Here is a 21,020-nt window from a genome sequence, read left to right as displayed (position 1 = left end):
ACAGGCCAGTCAGCATTAGTGTGTAAACACACCCAGAGCTACACATGATAGGCACATACTGTACGTAATAACTTAAGACAAGGAATGCACAGAAACCAATCGACATATAATAGGAGCCCATATTAACCCATTCTGACCTGAGATCAGATTCTATACGAGGTTTCCACCGGACACACGCTGGTCTGATGAACCCATTCTGACCTGAGATCAGATTGTAGAAATGTCAGTCGTTCTTCGATTCTTAAAAAAATAGCAGACCTACAAGCTCGTATCGCGCCACTCGGTGGCGCGATATGAGCTTGTAGATCTGCTATTTTTAAATAGCTAAAGCATAACATGATGCCAACACCAAAATGGGTGCCCGTTCAGAATGGGTTAAGGAGAAATAATCAATGCATACACACATTAAGCAGCAAAAATAAACGCAATGTAGAAAAAGTCCTAAGTGTACAGGAACACAAAATATGTACCTTCAAATAACAATTTATAGAAACTACATAAAGTCGATATCCTCATTTAGAGCTGGAGGACTGAGTGAGTTCCCGTTGGTTTAACTTTTTGAGCCGCTCTCCCCATCTGGTGAAAGATTTGATGTGCTCAATAGCTAGAATGCGTAAAAGAGCATCATTATGAACTACCAGGTTTGATGGCCTATTTATGCTCTGCAAGCCAGTCCCTATAAAGGCCTATTCATAGTACTCCAGTTTTAGGTGATAAGGTGATCACCGGAAACTACAACATGACGCCACTGAGCTGAGGTGAAGACAAAACCACCGCTCTCTCCCCCCCGAAAACTACAACATGACGCCACTGAGCTGAGGTGAAGACAAAACCACCGCTCTCTCCCCCCCCCCCCCCCAGAAAACTACAACATGACGCCACTGAGCTGCGGTGAAGACAAAACCACCGCTCTCTCCCCCCCGAAAACTACAACATGACGCCACTGAGCTGAGGTGAACACAAAACCACCGCTCTCTCCCCCCCCCCCCCCCAGAAAACTACAACATGACGCCACTGAGCTGCGGTGAAGACAAAACCACCGCTCTCTCCCCCCCGAAAACTACAACATGACGCCACTGAGCTGAGGTGAAGACAAAACCACCGCTCTCTCCCCCCCGAAAACTACAACATGACGCCACTGAGCTGAGGTGAAAACAAAACCACCGCTCTCTCCCCCCGAAAACTACAACATGACGCCACTGAGCTGCGATGAAGACAAAACCACCGCTCTCTCCCCCCCCCCCAGAAAACTACAACATGACGCCACTGAGCTGCGCTGAACACAAAACCACCGCTCTCTCTCCCCGAAAACGACAACATGACGCCACTGAGCTGCGATGAACACAAAACCACCTCTCTCTCCCCCCCGAAAACTACAACATGACGCCACTGAGCTGCGCTGAACACAAAACCACCGCTCTCTCCCCCCCGAAAACTACAACATGACGCCACTGAGCTGCGATGAACACAAAACCACCGCTCTCCCCCCAGAAAACTACAACATGACGCCACTGAGCTGGGATGAAGACAAAACCACCGCTCTCTCTCCCCGAAAACTACAACATGACGCCACTGAGCTGCGGTGAACACAAAAACACCGCTCTCCCCCCCCCCCCCCCCCCCCCCAAAACTACAACATGACGCCACTGAGCTGCGGTGAACACAGTGTAAGGGCACAAAGGGGGACATGAATTGGACTATACTGTACTTGTTTGCACTCCACTTTGTCAAAAGCAATAAATAAAAGGTTAAAAATAATAATAATAGAGATGCCGACAAAGAGAGAGAGAGACTATAGCAGGGGTTTTCAACTGATTGTGAACCAGGGACCACCACCTTGACTAAGAATCAACCTGGGGACCACTGTTGTGTTGCAATGGGATATGGGCTGAGATTAGTGCTTTCGTAATACTTGCTATGGAATACTGTTTCTAAAACCATGGTCCACGGACTTAACTGATATACAGTACTGACACATTACAGTACTGACACATGTGGCCCTATCTTGGGCGTCCCTTAACCTTTATCCCTAAAGTGTTTTGCTATATTTTACTATTTGCTATTTGAACTATTTTAATAATGGTAATAATAGTAATAGTAATATATATATATATATATATATATATACCGTATATATAATAAAAATGTTGAATACGTGCCAGATATAGCAGATGAAGACATGATTATATGCGGGCACATTTCCTAATAATGATGACTCAATCAGGCAAGCTTCACCACTTCACCCTTCACCCTTCTTGAGATTCTATCTCCCTTTTCTGTGGAATTTCTTAACCTCAGACTTCTCAGTAATTCTGACAACATTGACACACTTCCACGGAACAGTGCACAAAAGGTTTAGTGCACCGTTCCCTTAAGGGAACAGTGCACAAAAGGTTTAGTGCACTGTTCCGTGGAAGAAAATACAAACTCTTCACTTTGCTACATTACTAAATGCATGGTCAGGGACCACATGCAATACCTTCACGGACCACCAGTGGTCCACGGACCACCTGTTGAAAACCCCTGCTATATAGAATAGGAAAGGGACCAGAAAGGAATAGAATAGAGGTAGATAGGCAGTAGAGAAAAAGTAGAGGGAAAACTAGACAAAGTGCCAATCAGCACAGGTCTCCACCAGGGCAGGTCAGGTTGTGGCCTCATGGTGGCGCTATAACAGGCTGTTGAGGAAGATTTGGGCCGGAGGTTCGTATTGGAGGGATGCAGGTACAATGTTTTTCCATGTGTGCATACATAAGTTGTATACAGATCGATGCAGTTATAGCTAAAAACAGGAATTGGCCTGTTATAGCGCCACCGTGAGGCTGATTTTGAGGAATAAATTGTGGCATGTCGTCCTCGGCCTAGTGAAAATGTGCGTGTATAATGTAATGGAAATTGCACACTGTGTTTGTGATTTGTGGGCTTTTTTCGAAAAGGACGAATCGTGTGAGCTTTGGAAGCCAATCTTAGCCAATCAGGATGGAATATGAGAAATCAAACAAACCTGTCTTGATCACATGACTATGGAGATCATGTGTACCGATTTGCGTGAAATTTGGATAAAATCTGAAGGAGTAATAATAGAAAATGTGTTTTACATATGTCGGCCTCCTGGTGGCGCTATAAAGAGCAGATGTGAAAAATTCCAGGCAAAGGTTTTTCCTTGGCCTCTAGGGAGTTGGCATACAAAGTTATCCACAGATCCATGCAGTTAGAGGTAAAAACACTTTTCGGCCAGTTATAGCGCCACCTTGAGGCTGAGTTGAAATTGTTCATGTGGCATTTCGTCCTCGGCCTAGTGGGAATGTGGGTGCACAATTTCACGGAAATCCCGCGATGTGTTCATGATTTGCAGCATTTTGTTTGAAACTGAGCACTCCTGTGAACTTTGGAAGCCAATCTTAGCCAATCAGGATGGAGTCTGAGAAATGTGAAAGACCGGTTTGGTTGAATGGCTGTAGAGAGACTGTGTACCAATTTGCGTGATGTTTGGACAAAATCTGTAGGTGTACTGTGCAAAAACTTGTTTAGCACAAAGCGGCCTCCTGGTGGCGCTATAACAGGCCGTTGTGGAAAGTTTGGGGCAGAGGTTCATCGTTGGCATCCAGGGAGTGTGTGTGCAAAATTTGGCATCGACCGGGTTAACGGTGGCCGAGATTAGCTCCTCACGGACGGACGGACACACACACACACACACACACACACACACACACACGGACGGACACACGGACGGACGGAGTGCAAAACATACTCTCCCCACATGCCTTCGGCCTGGTGGAGACAATAATGGGCACATTTGAGGACTTGTTGGTCCTGGAGGGTAGGAGATATGAGCACGGTGATGATGGACTATGAGTGCCGCCATCAGAACCACCGGTGTGATGAAGAGGTGACCAATGAAAAGGTTGCCACCTCTTCACCTAAATCTGGAGTATGAATAGAGGCCCTATAAGACAACATTTAGTTCTCCCCACATAGAAAACATCAGAGCGGTTGCATGTTTAATCTGCTCACAACATGGGTGGTATTGCAGTTGATAAAATCATTGATCTTATATATTTTGTTGGTTTTTCAAATCCATAAATGTTTTTGTCCGTTCTACATTGGAACAATGTGGGCAGTTCATACATTTAAATGAACCAATGGGTCTCTTTTAGAGAGAGTGGTAAAAAGAGTGGTAAAAGGTTATAGACCAGTTTTTCCCTCAATGTAGGAGCTCTTTTAAGAGAAATAACCGGAGGCTCCCGGAGCACTCGTCGGAGGGTAGGGTCTCTGATGTTACCCCAGTTGTCCCTGATGGGATGGCTGGTATGATTTGGAGCGGTGCTATATTGTGTTTCAAATTAAGGTCTGGATTGAGAGGGGCTCGGGCGTTTCTTTAGTTTCTTGTTGCGTGCACGTGAAACCACCTCGTAATTATAGCCTTGATGTTGCTGTTCAGCGAATTTAAATTCAAGACCTACGCTGGATTTGAACCTGGTTTCCTGCTTAAGTGCTGACTCTTTTTTTACCATTGATGTAATAGAGCATAGCAGCAGTGGGTGTGGAGATTTACACAAATATTTATATCAATTATTTAAAGCCTAGAATCCAGCCATCCAGGATCCTGGTGAGTCATGACCATAAAATATTTGAGTCTGTGAAATAAAGAAAAATGAAAACTGCTAAACAAAGGTATACTGTAGTGTATCATATAATTAATTATTCAAACAATTTCCCACAGAATCAAAGGTTTTATGGTCATGATTCACCAGGGAATCAGGACCCTGCATGGATGGCTTGATTCCAGGCTTAAAATATTTGATATAAATGTTTTCATGAATCTCTATGGGGCATAAATAATGGCAGATGTTTCAGTAGGTCCAGAAAACCTTGCCCTCTGCTATGCTCTATATATAGAGCCTGCCTGACTGTTGGCTCGGCAGATAAATTGAATCTTGACCGTCACGTCAAAATCTGTGTCAGATGATCCCGTGTCTGTACTTTTTAGCTGTCAGCAGGAAATGTTGAAACGACCATGAAGTGTTGTTGATAGCTTGAATGATGACTGAAAGTGAAACTACGTAGACTAATTTAGGCACATAGAACAGGGGTGTAAGATTTAACACATACTGTAGTGACTTATAATGTACTTACTTTTAACCCTGCATTCTCGAGTGCAGCTTCGTGCCCACACCAACGTAGTCAATATTCTAAAACAAACTACAGTCACTATTCTGGGTGACAGAGCCATTTGCATAATTCTTACGTTTATATTTATTTGTTGTTGTTTTTTTTACCATGTGGACAGTTCTAGGTGAAGTGACTGTCGCGTCAAAAGAACTACAATAATGTTCACTTTCAGTTTTTTTTTCAGGATTTTCTTTTCCCCTACACTTCTTGTGGTCTTTCTGTTGTGTTGTCCCATGTCCCACACCAAAGAGCCTCAACCAAAACATGAAATGTATTTGAAAATAGTTGCTGCGAGAGTGAGGTCTTTAACACCAAATCTGGATTCCTGGATCCACAATTCCCTATCCAACATCAGGTTCTTGAGCTTTTCAGTGTTGTCAGCCAAGCTGTCGCGCCGCAGCACGTCTACATTAGGTGGTACACCTCTTTCCCCTCCTGGCTTTGCCCTGGGTTGGCTCCCATAGGGTCAATTTACTTGCCTCAAGTTCTGGGTGCCTGACGCAGTGCCCTGCCAGCCTCAGCACTTCTTATATTCAACTTTGCCAATAACATAGTGTTGTTTGTGTTTGGTTTGGTTTGGTCTCAAGCTAAACAAAAACACACAAAACAACATACTTAACTGAAACCGATTGTAACAGCCCATTCTATTCTATATTCAATGTTGGGAAATAGACATGAGAGGATAAAGGGAACTTTCACAATAGTGTGTAAATAAAGAGAAGGACCGTGTCCACTCCTATTAATCTGTGAATCATGTAATGAAGCCTCCTTCATTACAGATGTCCTTCATTGTGAAATCGTGCATGTCCAAAACCCCGTACTTTTCAGGAAATGTTTTCAGCAAAAGAACCCGTGTTGCAGTGTAGTTATCGTTTAGTTTTGTCACAAGTTCTTCATAATGGAACATGTTGTGCTCTGAGTCTGTCTCTAAGTCAAGAACCTGATATGATCTGAGAATTACAGCCGAGAGGTCCCACCTTAGCTCGGTAGTAAGGGATAGAAATGGGAGCTCTTGAGGCAGGCTATGTGGGTTCAATAGTCAAAGGTGAGTAAGTCTCAAACTAGAGTTCCAAAGCTTAATTGTTTACTCGTAAACCTGCTAGGCCTTATTGTCTCCACCAGGCCGAAGGCATGTGGGGAGAGTATGTTTTGCACTCCGTCCGTCCGTGTGTCCGTCCGTGTGTCCGTGTGTCCGTGTGTGTGTCCGTGTGTCCGTGTGTCCGTGAACAGCTAATCTCGGCCACCGTTAACCCGGTCGATGCCATATTTTGCACACACACTCCCTGGATGCCAACCATGAACCTCTGCCCCAAACTTTCCAGAACGGCCGCTTTGTGCAAAACAAGTTTTTGCACAGTACACCTACAGATTTTGTCCAAACATCACGCAAATTGGTACACAGTCTCTCTAGAGCCATTCAACGAAACCGGTCTTTCAGATTTATCAGACTCCATCCTGATTGGTTAAGATTGCCTTCCAAAGTTCACAGGAGTGCTCAGTTTCAAACAAAATGCTGCAAATCATGAACACATCGCGTGATTTCCGTGAAATTGTGCACCCACATTCCCACTAGGCCGAGGACGAAATGCCACATGAACAATTTCAACTCAGCCTCAAGGTGGCGCTATAACTGGCCGAAAAGTGTTTTTACCTCTAACTGCACGGATCTGTGGATAACCTGGTGGAGACCTGTGCCCGGAAGGGCACTTTTTCTAGTATTTATAATGTGGTGGTGTCAGAGGTGACACCACCTCTGACACCACGGTTGTGATGTTGGAGCTACACTTCGTTCCTTCGTTTTGGTTCCCCCAATCCCCATTGAAATGCTGAGTCGAGTATAACTACTATTATAGTTTAGTCTCGCCAGGCGCTACGCTACGCTATTCCTATAAGCTAAACTACGCTGAATCAAATGAGGTTTTACTGGGTACTGGGTAGGCCTATAGGCCCTAAAAATTATGAAGCAGGGAATTATTTTGGGTAATACTGGTTCCGGTTTGGTGGTTCTGGCCTGATGACTACAAAGCAGTGACTAAACAACATGACGTGGGTTCTTTCCACTCCCGGACTGATGGACCAGAAACCAGAAAACGGTGTATGTCCAGCCAGTTCACCTGAGAGGTGATGCTATCTACTAATTTGCATGTTTTGGCTGAATAGCTGAAAGTCACAGTGGCTGTCAAGATAATAGTGTGTGTGCATCTGTGCAGCACAGGTAAACATTGGTCATACACTGTGCGTGTGTGTGTGTGTGTGTGTGCGTGCGTGCGTGCAGTGGGTGAATCCAGAGGTAAGTTGATGGTATGTCCCCAGTGTCAGGCAGGATGAGACTTGCAGTCCAGTGTCACAGAGAGAGAGAGAGACACACAGACAGAGAGATGGAGAGGGATGGAATGCAGAGGGCTGGCAGAGCACAGAGAGGTGAACAAAAGTTATCACTCTGACATTCAGAGGTTCTGCTCAGGAATCCTGGGACGTACGTGTCTTGAATGCTGGTTCCCGTTGAGTTGGCACAGGGACTCGTGTATAGCAACGCAGCCGGTGTGCATGGATCAAGGCTGGGTTACCTAAGTGCTAGCTAGCCTCTCGACAAACACTTTCTCTCAACTTAACTCTCTGTTAGTGGATTTTGGACGTGAAGAACAAGAGTTTTACAAAAGAAGGAATATTGCTGATGTTTGAGATAACCACATTTGATGGACCCTGCAGCTCGGTTTGTCTCTCATGTGTCTCCTGTTCTCAAACTTCCAACTCCTGGAGTTGAAGTTAGTTATTTTATGGAGTTAGATGATTTGCTAACACACATGTACTGTATTGTATATACCATGGCATGAGCGCAGCATAGCGACTCTTGAGGAGCGAAGAAGGGCGTCCGCTACACCGGCCAATAAAGGATGCATAGGATCAGCCGCCTGATTGTCGGCTTTTTCACCCGACCTCCCGACGTCGCCATAGTAACCGACGACTCCTTTCCTTCTCCTCCCCCACTTCCTACTCCCTCTACCACGACCCCCCCTCCTACTCCTCCTCCTCCCGCTGGCCCCCCTCTCCTCCTCGACGACTCCTCCAGCGAGGAGACGCCGCGGCCAATTGCTGAGGCGCAGCAGCAGCAGAGCGAGCGGACTCGGCCCCCGCCCGCCAGGGTTCCGCCACGGGGAGGACCCGAGAACCATCGAGCATCCGGAGGAGGAGGAGGAGGAGGGCCGTGTGAGACGCACCCAGCTCTCCCCGCCAGGCGGCTTCCCCCGCAGCTTCCACCGCCCGACCAGCATCACCGTGAGTACAGCCTTATCCCATTCTGACCTGAGATCAGATTCATACGAGGTTTCCGCCGGACACACACTGGTCTGATGAACCCATTCTGACCTGAGATCAGATTAAAAAAATGTCAGTCGTTCTTCGATTTTTCAAAAATAGCAGACCTACAAGCTCGTATCGCGCCACTCGGTGGCGCGATATGAGCTTGTAGATCTGCTATTTTTCAACAGCTAAAGCATAACATGATGCTGACACCAAAATGGGTGCCCGGTCAGAATGGGTTATAACCCATCATCCAATGCTATACTTCATCTTTTTGTCTTGTAGATCTGATGCTTTTAGAATTTGAGTGCTGGAGGTTTGGGATATACTGCATGAGGAGGAGGAGGAGGAGGGCGTAGGGAGATTTGGTGTGTAGACAGTACAAGTAAAAGGCAGAACAATGAATTGAAACTGGAGAAAATACGTTGTTGCTCAACAAATCAAGTTAGTCTGGAGGGTTTAAGTGGTTAAAAGAAGTTGGAAAGTACATCAAATTCTGTACTACAATTTGAGGTATTTTTTTACTTTCTTCAGTATTTACAACTTTAAATACTTTCTATTCTACTAGTTACTAGTTACTTTGTGGAGTGTTATTTCTATTAGTAGATTTTTTCAAAGGATTTTCCTACATTTAAAAAAAACTTGTGAAATGGGACATTCTGCACAATGAGTACTTTTACTGTTGGTACTTTAAGTAACATTTTTGATGGCAATACTTTTACTCTTACTCAATGTATTTTGAATACTGGACTTTTACAGTAACCGAGTATTTTTCTACATGACACTTCTGTTACTTTTACTCAAGTAATCATTTTTTATATAAATATAAAAATTCAACTTTTTCCACCACTGGTTAAAAGGAGAATTTATGTTTGTATGGAACACTTAAATATATACTTATTAGTATACCTGTAATATATATTTATTAGTATACCTACTTTATATTTATTCATTAGTACATACATTTACTGCAAAAAAATGTTCTGTTTTCTTGACCTTCTGAAAAAGCCACTGGTTTCCGTTGGTTTCAGTATATTGTATGTAAATGAGCTTGCTGAGATTTGGAATTCCCTTCAGATGCTGTGCTGTAGCTATTCCAACACGGTGAACTGTGTGGCCTTTGTCAGAGTTAAAGGATCTATTCTACACCATGCATAAAATCGTGGTGATTTCATGCTTTGATTACTAAAATGTTTGAGAACTACTGATTTAGAAGCCATTTGTAGAATGGGCAGATCGGCTCAGGTCTTAACCCATTCTGACCGGGCACCCATTTTGGTGTCGGCATCATGTTATGCTTTAGCTATTGAAAAATAGCAGATCTACAAGCTCATATCGCGCCACCGAGTGGCGCGATACGAGCTTGTAGGTCTGCTATTTTTCAAAAATCGAAGAGCGACTGACATTTTTAGAATCTGATCTCAGGTCAGAATGGGTTCATCAGACCAGTGTGTGTCCGGCGGAAACCTCGTATGAATCTGATCTCAGGTCAGAATGGGTTAATAGGTTTAAAAAAAAATCACACCCGTGTGAAGTGAGTAATGCAACTCCGTGCAGGGGTCCCCGGGGGGTCTCCGGAAGTTCCAGACCCACAGGACCACAGCCAGGGTGCTCGGAACGCGCCCAGGGGGCCAGGTCGATTCCGGCGAGCCGCCCCATGTCCGAAACGGTTGAGAAATGACAGAGTTACCTTCGTGTGGGGGTCCCTCTACTCACTGTACCCTCTACTGTAACCTACTGTCACTGTACTGTACTGGCACACCCGAAATCATCATATATATAGTTAATATGTGCGTGTGTGTGTGTGTGTGTTAGGTTGCGCACAGGTGCTCATACCCACCCAGCCAGGCACCCACACACACACAGCTCAACTCAAAAATAGTGGATAGAGATAGAGAAAGAAAGAGACAGACATACATAATGATACAGTGTATAATACATATAGCAATCGCCGCTCTGCCTATCGTAAGTGTTTGTGAAACTGAAACGCGTTCAATCCCTACTTCCATTTATAGTTCAGTGTCCGCTCAGCTGACCTCAGGTCAGCTGACCTGGCATCTCATGTACGCTCATGCAGAGAATGTGGTTAGATCCTGGGTTGCTGTTGTCGTAGAATTCCTAAACATTTAAGCTGATGGTGTGAATGTATACTGTATATATATAGGCTGGAATGTGCTTTTGCGGCAATACAAAATAGTATTAAATCAAAATCAAAATCTCCAAAATCAAATCGATTAAAAGTAAACTGCAAACAGCAGAGGGCGTCTAAAAATGTTTTCAGTCGAAAATGAAAAGAGAAATAAAATACTTGATTTATGTCATATGCCTGGAAAATAATTGTGTCCTTAAATAGTCCTAAGCATCTGAACCTAGCATGTGTTCATTGATTACTGTTTCCTCACTTACAATATTTTGTCTTCTTTGATCCTGCAACCAGTACAAGTATGCTCTACTGATAGTTTTCCGGTTTAACTGGTTTACTGAGATGATGGGATGATGTTACTATTGTATTACACATTACACATGTATTTTGGGGCATGTCTGAATCTCTCTCTCTCTCTCTCTCTCTCTCTCTCTCTCTCTCTCTCTCTCTCTCTCTCTCTCTCTCTCTCTCTCAGGGTCAGATTCACTTGATGATGACAGTTCTGATGACTTTGAAGACTCAGAAGAGGTTTTCTCTAGTCTCCGTGCTATGAACAACAACTTACCACAAGACACGGTAAGGGTAACATATCCGTCCCTCTCATTATTTCATTCATTTTGTCCTTTTATTCCTGGTTTCTATTTGGGTTGAGACACGCATACGGGTATTTTGGGGCATGTCTGAATCCTCCATTGCTTCATGGGGTGAAAACAACACAGCTTTACCATTGGAATTGCATTTGGGAACGACACACGCATTGTTCAATTGTAAAAAAAAGTTAAATTGACTATTAAAACACAGGCTTTCACTAGTCAGCTTTTCACCTGACAAAAAACATATCACATGTACAAGGTAGCTCACAACAGCACGTCACTTTGTGCCGCGCTGCGACCATTTAACATTTAAACCTTTTTGAAAGACCTACTGGTTTAGAAGGCATTCGTAGAATCCTTAAAGGGACACTTCACCCTTTTTGCAAACAGATATATGTTAATGACTTAGAACACTTTCCTGGGGTCTTTATGTCTTTATGTGATATGTGTTTTTAGATATGTTAGTATTTCACAGTGTCCGTGATGTCATGGACACTGGGCAGGAAACGGTTTGAGTGATGCTATACCTGTGTTTGTCCACCAGGAGGCGCTCCAGCCCCGCCCCACACAGACGGCAGACCGACAGTACAAATCTCTGTGCAGCGACGACGAGCTATTGGACGATGATGACCAGTGAGTCACACCTTATATACTTTATAGACGATGCTATTGGACGATGACTACCAGTGAATCAAATGTTATATACTTAGATTTATACTAGTTCCATTTTAATTTGTATTAGACATCACAACAGCAACAATGAAACACACAGTCAAGTTGAGTTTTGAAATGAGTCTGTTACCCACTGTACTGTACACATGTGTGACAGGCAGTTCAGACCAGTGTTGTTTTTGGCAGCAAATTTTGATTTTAGTTTTGGTCATACTCTCTTGAATAGTTTTCATTTAGTTTTAGTCACATTTTAGTCATGTGTTATTATTAGTCTAGTTTCAGTCGACTAAATGTCATAAGATTTTAGTCTACTAAATGACAGATTTGACACGTTGTGAGCTTGTAGATCTGCTATTTTCAGTATGCAACCAAGTGTAAAATTACTTATACTGGAACTCTTGTCCACTAGTCGCCTTCTTAACATTTTAGCCTAGTTTTATTTGTTGACGAAATTGTCAGTATATTTAGTCTTAGCTTTAGTCATCATAGCTTTAGTCATCATCATTTAGTTTCCATTTAGTTTTCGTCAGTGAAACAGTAGTCGACGAACACAACACTGGTTCAGACAGGTTGTGCAACCGCAGAATCCACTGTCTGACATGTGTTCGTTTGATTTGTTTTTGGCTTTGTGCCTTTATTGATAGTTATTATTGAAGACAGACAGGAAAGTGGGAGGGAGAGAAGGGCAGAGACATGCAGCAAAGGTCGTCATGAACGGGACTCGAACACTATTGATACTTTTTTCTGGTGTTCAAGAAAACGTGAAGGGAAATAGAGATGTTAAGTGTGTGTGTGTGTGTGTGTGTGTGTGTGTGTGTGTGTGTGTGTGTGTGCATGCCTCTCAGTACTGACGGATGGGAGGAGGACTATCGCAGCATCACTACACCTCAGAGGAGTTGCTACCTGCCCAGCGCGGGACGGCTGGCTCTGCCCACTAAAGAGGACACCTGTCAGTGCAGCGTCATGAAGACGGGCTGGCTGGACAAGAACCCACCGCAGGGGTACGCACGCACACACACACACACACACACACACACACACACACACACACGCACGCACGCACGCACGCACGCACACACACACACACATATGAAAACTTGTGAAATGAGTACTTTCTACTATTATGTTCATGTTGATGCCAATACCTTTGTACTTTTACTCAAGTACATGTTTAATTCCGGACTATGTACTTGTAACAAAGTATCTGTACATTGCAGTATTGACACAGTTATCGTTGAAGTGATAGTCGTCGGTGTGATTGACACCCCGAACGCCCGGGGTTATTTAATCCATTACATCATAGTGCCCAGCGGTTTATAGCAGCGGAGCACTTTTACAGACGGACCGGATGTTATCCCGGATGTGGCTGAAGCAGCTAGATGTAGCCAAAACACTCTAGGAGCGATCAACAACAACGGGGGGTATGATTAACACATAATCTTTGCTTAGAATTGGACGGAATGATTTAGAGAATAGAGTTATTAACGTCTTAAGATTTTCGGTCTCGTCGGCTAAACAGGGGGGGGGGGTAACAATTTCGATGGCGTCCCACTGTTGCGCAACATCGAATGTTGCGCAACAGACACTCCCAGCCTGTGGAGCGATGCCATCGGTTTTGATCAATCAATAATATCCGTCCTTTTGATCAATCTCCGTCCTGGGCGCTGGGTGTTACTAATTGAAAGGGCGGAGAACTTCGTCCTGTGCGCTCAGGGTGTTAACTGTTAACATTGACATTAACATTAACGTGGTGTGTGTGTGTGTGTGTGTGTGTGTGTGTGTGTGTGTGTGTGTGTGTGTGTGTGTGTGTGTGTGTGTGTGTGTGTGTGTGTGTGTGTGTGTGTGTGTGTGTGTGTGCGTGCGTGCGTACAGGGCCCTCTATTACCAGAGACGATGGGTAAAGCTAGATTGTGACTACCTTAGATACTTCGATGACGAGAAGGTAAAGTCATTACAAGCGTGTGCCACACACACACACACACACACACACACACACCCTTCCTAGACATGCACTCAGACCTGTACGTGCCAGGCTTTTCTCGTTTATCGTACCTTTTTAACCCATTTAGGCCTGACCTCAAAACATTCTTCTAAATCCTCCAGTTTTCTGAAATAAATATTTTCACGGCTTTTCAAAAATAGCAGACCTACAAGCGCGTACGCGTAGATCTTGTAGATCTGCTATTTTTCAATAGCTAAATTACAACATAATGTTTAAAACACCAAAAGGGGTCCCCGCCCCAAAGGGGTTAAGACATGCTGTGCCTATTTTTACTTAACCCATTCTGACCGGGCACCCATTTTGGTGTTGGCATCATGTTATGCTTTAGCTATTGAAAAATAGCAGATCTACAAGCTCATATCGCGCCACCGAGTGGCGCGATACGAGCTTGTAGGTCTGCTATTTTTGAAAAATCGAAGAGCGACTGACATTTCTAGAATCTGATCTCAGGTCAGAATGGGTTAATCAGACCAGTGTGTGTCCAGTGGAAAACTCGTACGAATCTGATCTCAGGTCAGAATGGGTTAAAAAAAGTATATATATCGATCCCCCGGTCGAACGCGGACACGGGAAGCAAGAAATCCCCATTCCATTTGGACATGAGTTCTGAGTTGTTGCCTTTTGAAAACAGAATTCCTTGCTGAAATAAAGAATAAAAAAACCATAAAGAAAACACTGGAGATGAATCTGTTTCTGTGAAATCGGATCAGCATGTGATTTTGCGATTGTGTCTCCGTTCTCTGTGGGACTGCAACCCCCTGTGTTTTTACCACTAGATGGTGCTGTTTGAAAACACCAAAAAGGCACCAGAATCAAATGTTTTATGGTCACGACGATGGAATGGCTGCTATGCCCTACACAGGAGATGTATTGTACTAACCGTGTGTGCGTGTGTGTGTGTGTGTGTGTGTGCGTGTAGGAGGTGTATTCAAAGGGGCTCATCTCCACAGCCTTCATCACAGTCGTCAGTCCTGTGGGAGAGCTGAAGTTTGAGGTGGTCACGAAAAACCGCACTTTTCTCTTCAAGGCCGAGAACGAAGGTGAGACGGTGTGTGTGTGTGTGTGCCTGCGTGCATGTGTGTGTGTGTGTGTGTGTGTGTGTGTGTGTGTGTGTGTGTGTGTGTGTGTGTGTGTGTGCCTGCGTGGTGCGTGCGTGCGTGTGGGGAGGGTCACAGACAGACACTAATCAGCCTCTGATTGCAGTGTGTGTGGATTCTGGAACACTTTGATCTGTTCTCTCTCTGTTTTCTGTCTCATTCTTGTTTTGGTTTCCTTTCTCTCTCTATGTTTTCTTCATCCTCCCATTTGTGTGTGTGTGTGTGTGTGGGTTTGTGTGTGTATTCACTCTGTATAAAACCTTTTTGGACCAATAGCAGCTCCAATTTGACTCCACTCGAATGATTTGACATCTTTAGTTACTATAGTTACTTTGTAGAATTGGATTATTATTATTATTACAAAACAATGTTTTGTAATAATAATAATCCAATTCTAAACGTACATTAACCACTTCAGCCCTATATACTGTACATATTGGCCATTTGAAAATAGCCAAATGGCAAAATGGCAAATGGCACATTCTGCATAATGAGCACTTCGACTTTTGGTACTTTTCAGTATGGTCTTGATACCAATACTTTTGGTACTTTTCAGTATGGTCTTGATACCAATACTTTTGGTACTTTTCATTATGGTCTTGACACCAATACTTTTGGTACTTTTCAGTATGGTCTTGACACCAATACTTTTGGTACTTTTCAGTATGGTCTTGATACCAATACTTTTGGTATTTTGAATCCTGGAATTGTAATTGTTAACAGAATATTTCTACATTGCAGTATTGCTACTTTTACTCATAAGTAAAACACGTGAGTACTTTTTCCACCACTGTATTGCAATGCCATTCATTCTCTCTCCCCCTCTCTCTCTCTCTCTCTCTCTCTCCCTCTGCACCTCACATGCACATCACATGCACGCACACGTCCTCCATCCATCCATCCAGCCGAGAGGAACGACTGGGTGTCCACGCTGCAGGACTCCACCAGGGGGGGCCGACGGGGCAGCAGCACGTTGAGCCCGGGCTCCTCGGCTCCCACTCCCAGCCCAGAGTACAGGGGCGTCCTGGACCTGCGAGGCCTCCGGCACAAACTGTACACCGTGGTGTTGGGAGACAAGGTCTTCCTCTACAAGAACCTGGAGGTGGGTGGGTGGGTGGGTGTGTGTGTGTGTGTGTGTGTGTGTGTGTGTGTGGGCTGTCCCCGAACATTCAGGGTTCGAATGTTCGCTCGTTAACCCATTCTGACCTGAGATCAGATTCATACGAGGTTTCCGCCGGACAAACACTGGGTCTGATGAACCCATTCTGACCTGAGATCAGATTCTAAAAATGTCAGTCGCTCTTCGATTTTTCAAAAATAGCAGACCTACAAGCTCGTATCGCGCCACTCGGTGGCGCGATATGAGCTTGTAGATCTGCTATTTTTCAATAGCTAAAGCATGACATGATGCTGACACCAAAATGGGTGCCCGGTCAGAATGGGTTAAGGTTGCCACTCGAATCTTAATTTATGGCCTTGAACCATTCGTTTTTTAATTATTATTATTATAATGTTTTATTATTATAATTTCTTTTAGTCAGAAATATGATGCGATATGCATATGTTTCTGAGAGTAGCCTACACAGGTGGAGCAAATGAATGAAAGAGAGACAGCTCGAGCAAGGCAAGCTACACTCTAGTTTTAGCCGCCTGCCAGCAACTCATTGAACTATTTTTATGGAATGATGAGCTCGCATCAGGGACGTATGCTGACCATTTGGTTGCCCTACTCGTAGGATATTTGTGCTGCCCCCCCTCCCGACGCAGAGTGCTGCTAGCCTATTCCTCATGCAGATCTATTTTAGCTGTTTGTGAGGACGCACACACGGCCGCTCGCAGCAGCGGAGCACATCTCGGAGCCACTAGACGCTTTGTGTATGTGTGTGTGTGTGTGCGTGCCCGCACGCGTGTGTGTTGGGAGAGAGAGAGAGAGGGGGGGAGACGCGCTGCGCTCTGATCATGTTCAAGACGGATATCTCGTGTTGTCATTATAGTGTATTAAAAGTAAAGACGGTTGTATCCACACTCAAAATGCACACCTTCCCGGTCGGCCAACCCGGTAGCAAACCTCACCAACCCCTGATGAACTTAACCCTTATTTCACTGAGAGTCTATGCGTCTGTGTGTGTGTGTGTGTGTGTGTGTGTGTGTGTGTGTGTGTGCATGCATGCGTGCGTGCTGTGTTCAGTGTGACCCAATGTATTGACCTGTTGTGTGTTGTTGTTGTTGTTGTGTTGTGTCCAGGACTACCAGCTGGGAGTGGGCATCACCTCCATTGACATGGAGGTTGGAAACATTAAGGACACTGACCGACGCTGCTTCGACCTCACCACACCCTACCGGATCTTCAGGTATATACCTTTTTATTTTATATATCTCTGCTATACCACCTAACTAAAATGGAATTTTTTCATGAAATTAAGAAAACCTTATATTTTGAAAACAAAGCAATACAGCCTCATCAAAGTTGGTGACTTTATATATTATCAATTTCTTGCATGAGAGGGGGAGAGGTGGTGGAGTTAGTTGCTTTAGCAGACAGTTTGAGAGGCGGAGAGGTGGTGGAGTTGGTTGCTTTAGCAGACAGTTTGAGAGGGGGAGAGGTGGTGGAGTTAGTTGCTTTAGCAGACAGTTTGAGAGGCGGAGAGGTGGTGGAGTTAGTTGCTTTAGCAGACAGTTTGAGAGGGGGAGAGGTGGTGGAGTTAGTTGCTTTAGCAGACAGTTTGAGAGGCGGAGAGGTGGTGGAGTTAGTTGCTTTAGCAGACAGTTTGAGAGGGGGAGAGGTGGTGGAGTTAGTTGCTTTAGCAGACAGTTTGAGAGGCGGAGAGGTGGTGGAGTTAGTTGCTTTAGCAGACAGTTTGAGGATCCAATGGAGTTATGTACTACTTTTCATTGGTTCATTGGTTCAATAAAAACAGTCAAATCCAGAAACCAGTCAAATCAATATTACAAACGGAGGGCGCCCGTTTTTCCGCCGCGGGAGGCCGCGCCCGCGTCCCTTTGAGGTCGGACAGCTGCTCATCTGAGAGATACCTCACTCAGCTGGATGCCGTGGGAGAGGTTGACAAAAGCCGCTGTGTGTGTGTGTGTGTGTGTGTGTGTGTGTTGGGGGCGGGGGGGGGGGGGGGGGGGTCGTGGTCTTCTGGCTCATCACCAGCCAGCATTTGGGAAAGTCCTAAAAGACTCATGTTTATAGAAGAGATAGGGAGTGTGTTTCTCTGGATTCACTTTGTATGTGGGCTGGTACAAAAACACTTTGACTGTGTGTGTGTGTGTGTGTGTGTGTGTGTGTGTGTGTGTGTGTGTGTGTGTGTGTGTGCGTGCGCACGAGCCCACATGGTGTGATACAGATGAGAAGAGGAAGGACGTAACCACGAGGGTCTGCGTCAAGCTGCGCAGAGGCCACACATCTGTGTGCGTGCGTGCGTGTTCAATAAGTGTTGTTTTGAATGCGTAGTTTAATGAGTGTCAGCCGTGTGCTGAATTGGGAAGTTCAGAGGTTTTTATTTGCACAAGAGCAGCACTTTGTGAATTATCGCTCACATTTGGCTGAAGATACTTCCTTCTTGCGTTGTGTGCTTTAGTCTCGTTTGAACACGTGTACTCTAGCGTCGCTATTCATAATACCCTTTTGGCCTGAATATAAGACGTTTTTTTTCCAATGGACATTTCCTAAAAAAGAAAACGTGGTTGTATATATGTTATAATCAGGGACTAGACTATTTGACGTTCAATGTTATTTTTCTCTTCTTGAAAAGTGGGGGTTGTCTTACTGTATATTCGGGACACTTTGACTACGTTCTGTGGAAATAGCAGATCTACAAGCTCGCAACACGTGAGCTGAGTTATCCAGGGGATGTCATATATTTGTTTGACAGACTGACTGGTTAACTGGTCGTCAGGTTGATGTCCTTTGGCTGCTTTGCCTTCACTACTTCACTTTATTAACTTTATGTATGGGAATGACTATTATACAACGTGTCGTTTTGAGGAAGCAATCTGATTGGTTGAAACAGCCATCTAGCCGTGCTTAAACGAGCATGATGGAACGCCTAATCAAAACATAAAAATCTGCTGTTTTGACTGGCTTGGAGGTTAGAATTTCCACAATTGTGGCGCCCAAATCGAGAACAATGCGGAAGTAGAGCGTTCTTCCCGGCTGCTTCCAAACGCCATTCCATCGAGACGAATGGCTTTTAGGGAGGCGGGGCTGTCCACCCTCTATATAACTCTATGAGTAAGAGTCACTCAAAGTGTTTTCACGAGCATCTACCGTGCACACAGACGCGCACGTGCGCGCACACACACACACACACACTCACGCTAGCCTTACTCATAGTGGCCCAGGGTTGTCAGACAGACAGTCAGTGGGTTATGTGGCTGCTGAAGTGGATGGTCATGTCTAGGGACGCAGCTCGTTCATTTTGATTGACAACGAGCACCTTATCGATCAGGCTTATGGACCCGGCTTATTATCGACCATTTTCTATTGTTTTGTGGGGAGACGGAAATTAATTCTGATCAGAACCAGAATCTTTTTCTAGGGCCTTCAAATCCAGTACTTCTAACAGACGGACGGCAATCGACCTGTTGATTAGATTTATTACTTGATCGCCTCTTGTCTTGATTGCTTAACCCATTCTGAACGGGCACCCATTTTGGTGTTGGCATCATGTTATGCTTTAGCTATTGAAAAATAGCAGATCTACAAGCTCATATCGCGCCACCGAGTGGCGCGATACGAGCTTGTAGGTCTGCTATTTTTTGAAAAATCGAAGAACGACTGACATTTTTTTAATCTGATCTCAGGTCAGAATGGGTTAATAATGAAACTGTCAGGATGTAATAGACATTTTTTTAATCTGATCTCAGGTCAGAATGGGTTAAAGATGATGTCGTGGCCCGCTAACATGCTCGATAACGGGCGTTGACAAGCCCAAAGCGTATTGATACCGGTCCGGGTATACTCGATAAGCTTGTTATCGGGGGTTTGGAGCTCCATCCCCGTAGTCATGTCGATGTCTGCTCTGACGGTGGGCCGCGCCGTGTGTCTGTCCGCTGTGCGTAGCTTCATGGCGGAGTCGGAGCAGCTGAAGAGGGAGTGGGTGGAGGCCATGCGAGACTCCATCGGCGAGGCTCTGTCCAGCGGCGAGGTGGCGGAGCGCATCTGGGCAGAGCCCAGCAACGGGACCTGCGCCGACTGCGGCGCCGCCAAGCCGGACTGGGCCGCCATCAACCTGTGCGTGGTCGTCTGCAAGCGCTGCGCAGGTGAGCGTGTGTATGTTGATTGAGTGATTGATTGGTTATTTGTATTAGACCAGTGGTTTTCAACCAGCGTCCTGGGGGGACCACCATGAAGTGGTCCTTGAGGGGGTTCCAGGTGGTCCTGATAAGAGATTATTAACCCATTCTGACCTGAGATCAGATTCACACGAGGTTTCCGCCGGACACACACTGGTCTGATGAACCCATTCTGACCTGAGATCAGTCGTTCTTCGATTTTTCAAAAATAGCAGACCTACAAGCTCGTATCGCGCCACTCGGTGGCGCGATATGAGCTTGTAGATCTGCTATTTTTAAATAGCTAAAGCATAACATGATGCTTAACACCAAAATGGGTGCCCGGTCAGAATGGGTTAAGCACAAGATGAGAAATTAAAAAAGCACTGTAGGAAAAGTCTGGTCTGATGGCAAATTTATTCCAGAATTAAAATGTGTACAAGTGATGAAGACCAACCTCTCTCAAGGAGTAGTTGGGACGACATGGAACTAGATGGACATTCATTGAGTATATGAAGACACAAAATCAGCAAAGGGGGTGTGTCCTAACATGACAAGTTCTGAGATACTTGGGCAACAACTGGGCAATGAGCCTAGAGCACTGGTTGAAAACCAGTAGCTTTGACTGGCCCCATTGATGGATGTAGCAAGATATAGCAGTGCCACGACCTTGGAGAAGGCCTCTATATATGGAGTTTAAGTACATTGTGAGAGCAACATGTTAAATGAAAAATAAAGGGAATTGTATATGAACAGAGAAT

The 21,020-nt window shown here is 44.9% G+C and overlaps 1 protein-coding gene across 1 annotated transcript in view; it reads left to right on the top strand.

The window, feature by feature from the left end:
• The window catches only part of arap1 (ArfGAP with RhoGAP domain, ankyrin repeat and PH domain 1), a gene marked incomplete at its 3' end in the record, with an annotated part of 114,937 nt that overhangs the window by 30,839 nt on the left and 63,078 nt on the right, over window positions 1–21,020 (top strand). The window contains exons 4-13 of the mRNA XM_083772512.1: window positions 7,383–7,387; window positions 8,128–8,448; window positions 11,091–11,197; window positions 11,753–11,841; window positions 12,726–12,881; window positions 13,753–13,822; window positions 14,802–14,922; window positions 15,885–16,081; window positions 17,224–17,330; window positions 20,048–20,247. Of these exons, the coding sequence (XP_083628638.1) occupies window positions 7,383–7,387; window positions 8,128–8,448; window positions 11,091–11,197; window positions 11,753–11,841; window positions 12,726–12,881; window positions 13,753–13,822; window positions 14,802–14,922; window positions 15,885–16,081; window positions 17,224–17,330; window positions 20,048–20,247 (1,373 nt within the window). The remainder of the gene's footprint in view (window positions 1–7,382; window positions 7,388–8,127; window positions 8,449–11,090; window positions 11,198–11,752; window positions 11,842–12,725; window positions 12,882–13,752; window positions 13,823–14,801; window positions 14,923–15,884; window positions 16,082–17,223; window positions 17,331–20,047; window positions 20,248–21,020) is intronic.

This window comes from Protomyctophum parallelum (genome assembly GCF_964188405.1).
Source record: "Protomyctophum parallelum genome assembly, chromosome: 9".
Taxonomy (NCBI): domain Eukaryota; kingdom Metazoa; phylum Chordata; class Actinopteri; order Myctophiformes; family Myctophidae; genus Protomyctophum; species Protomyctophum parallelum.
This window is presented reverse-complemented; position numbering and strand designations above follow the sequence as displayed.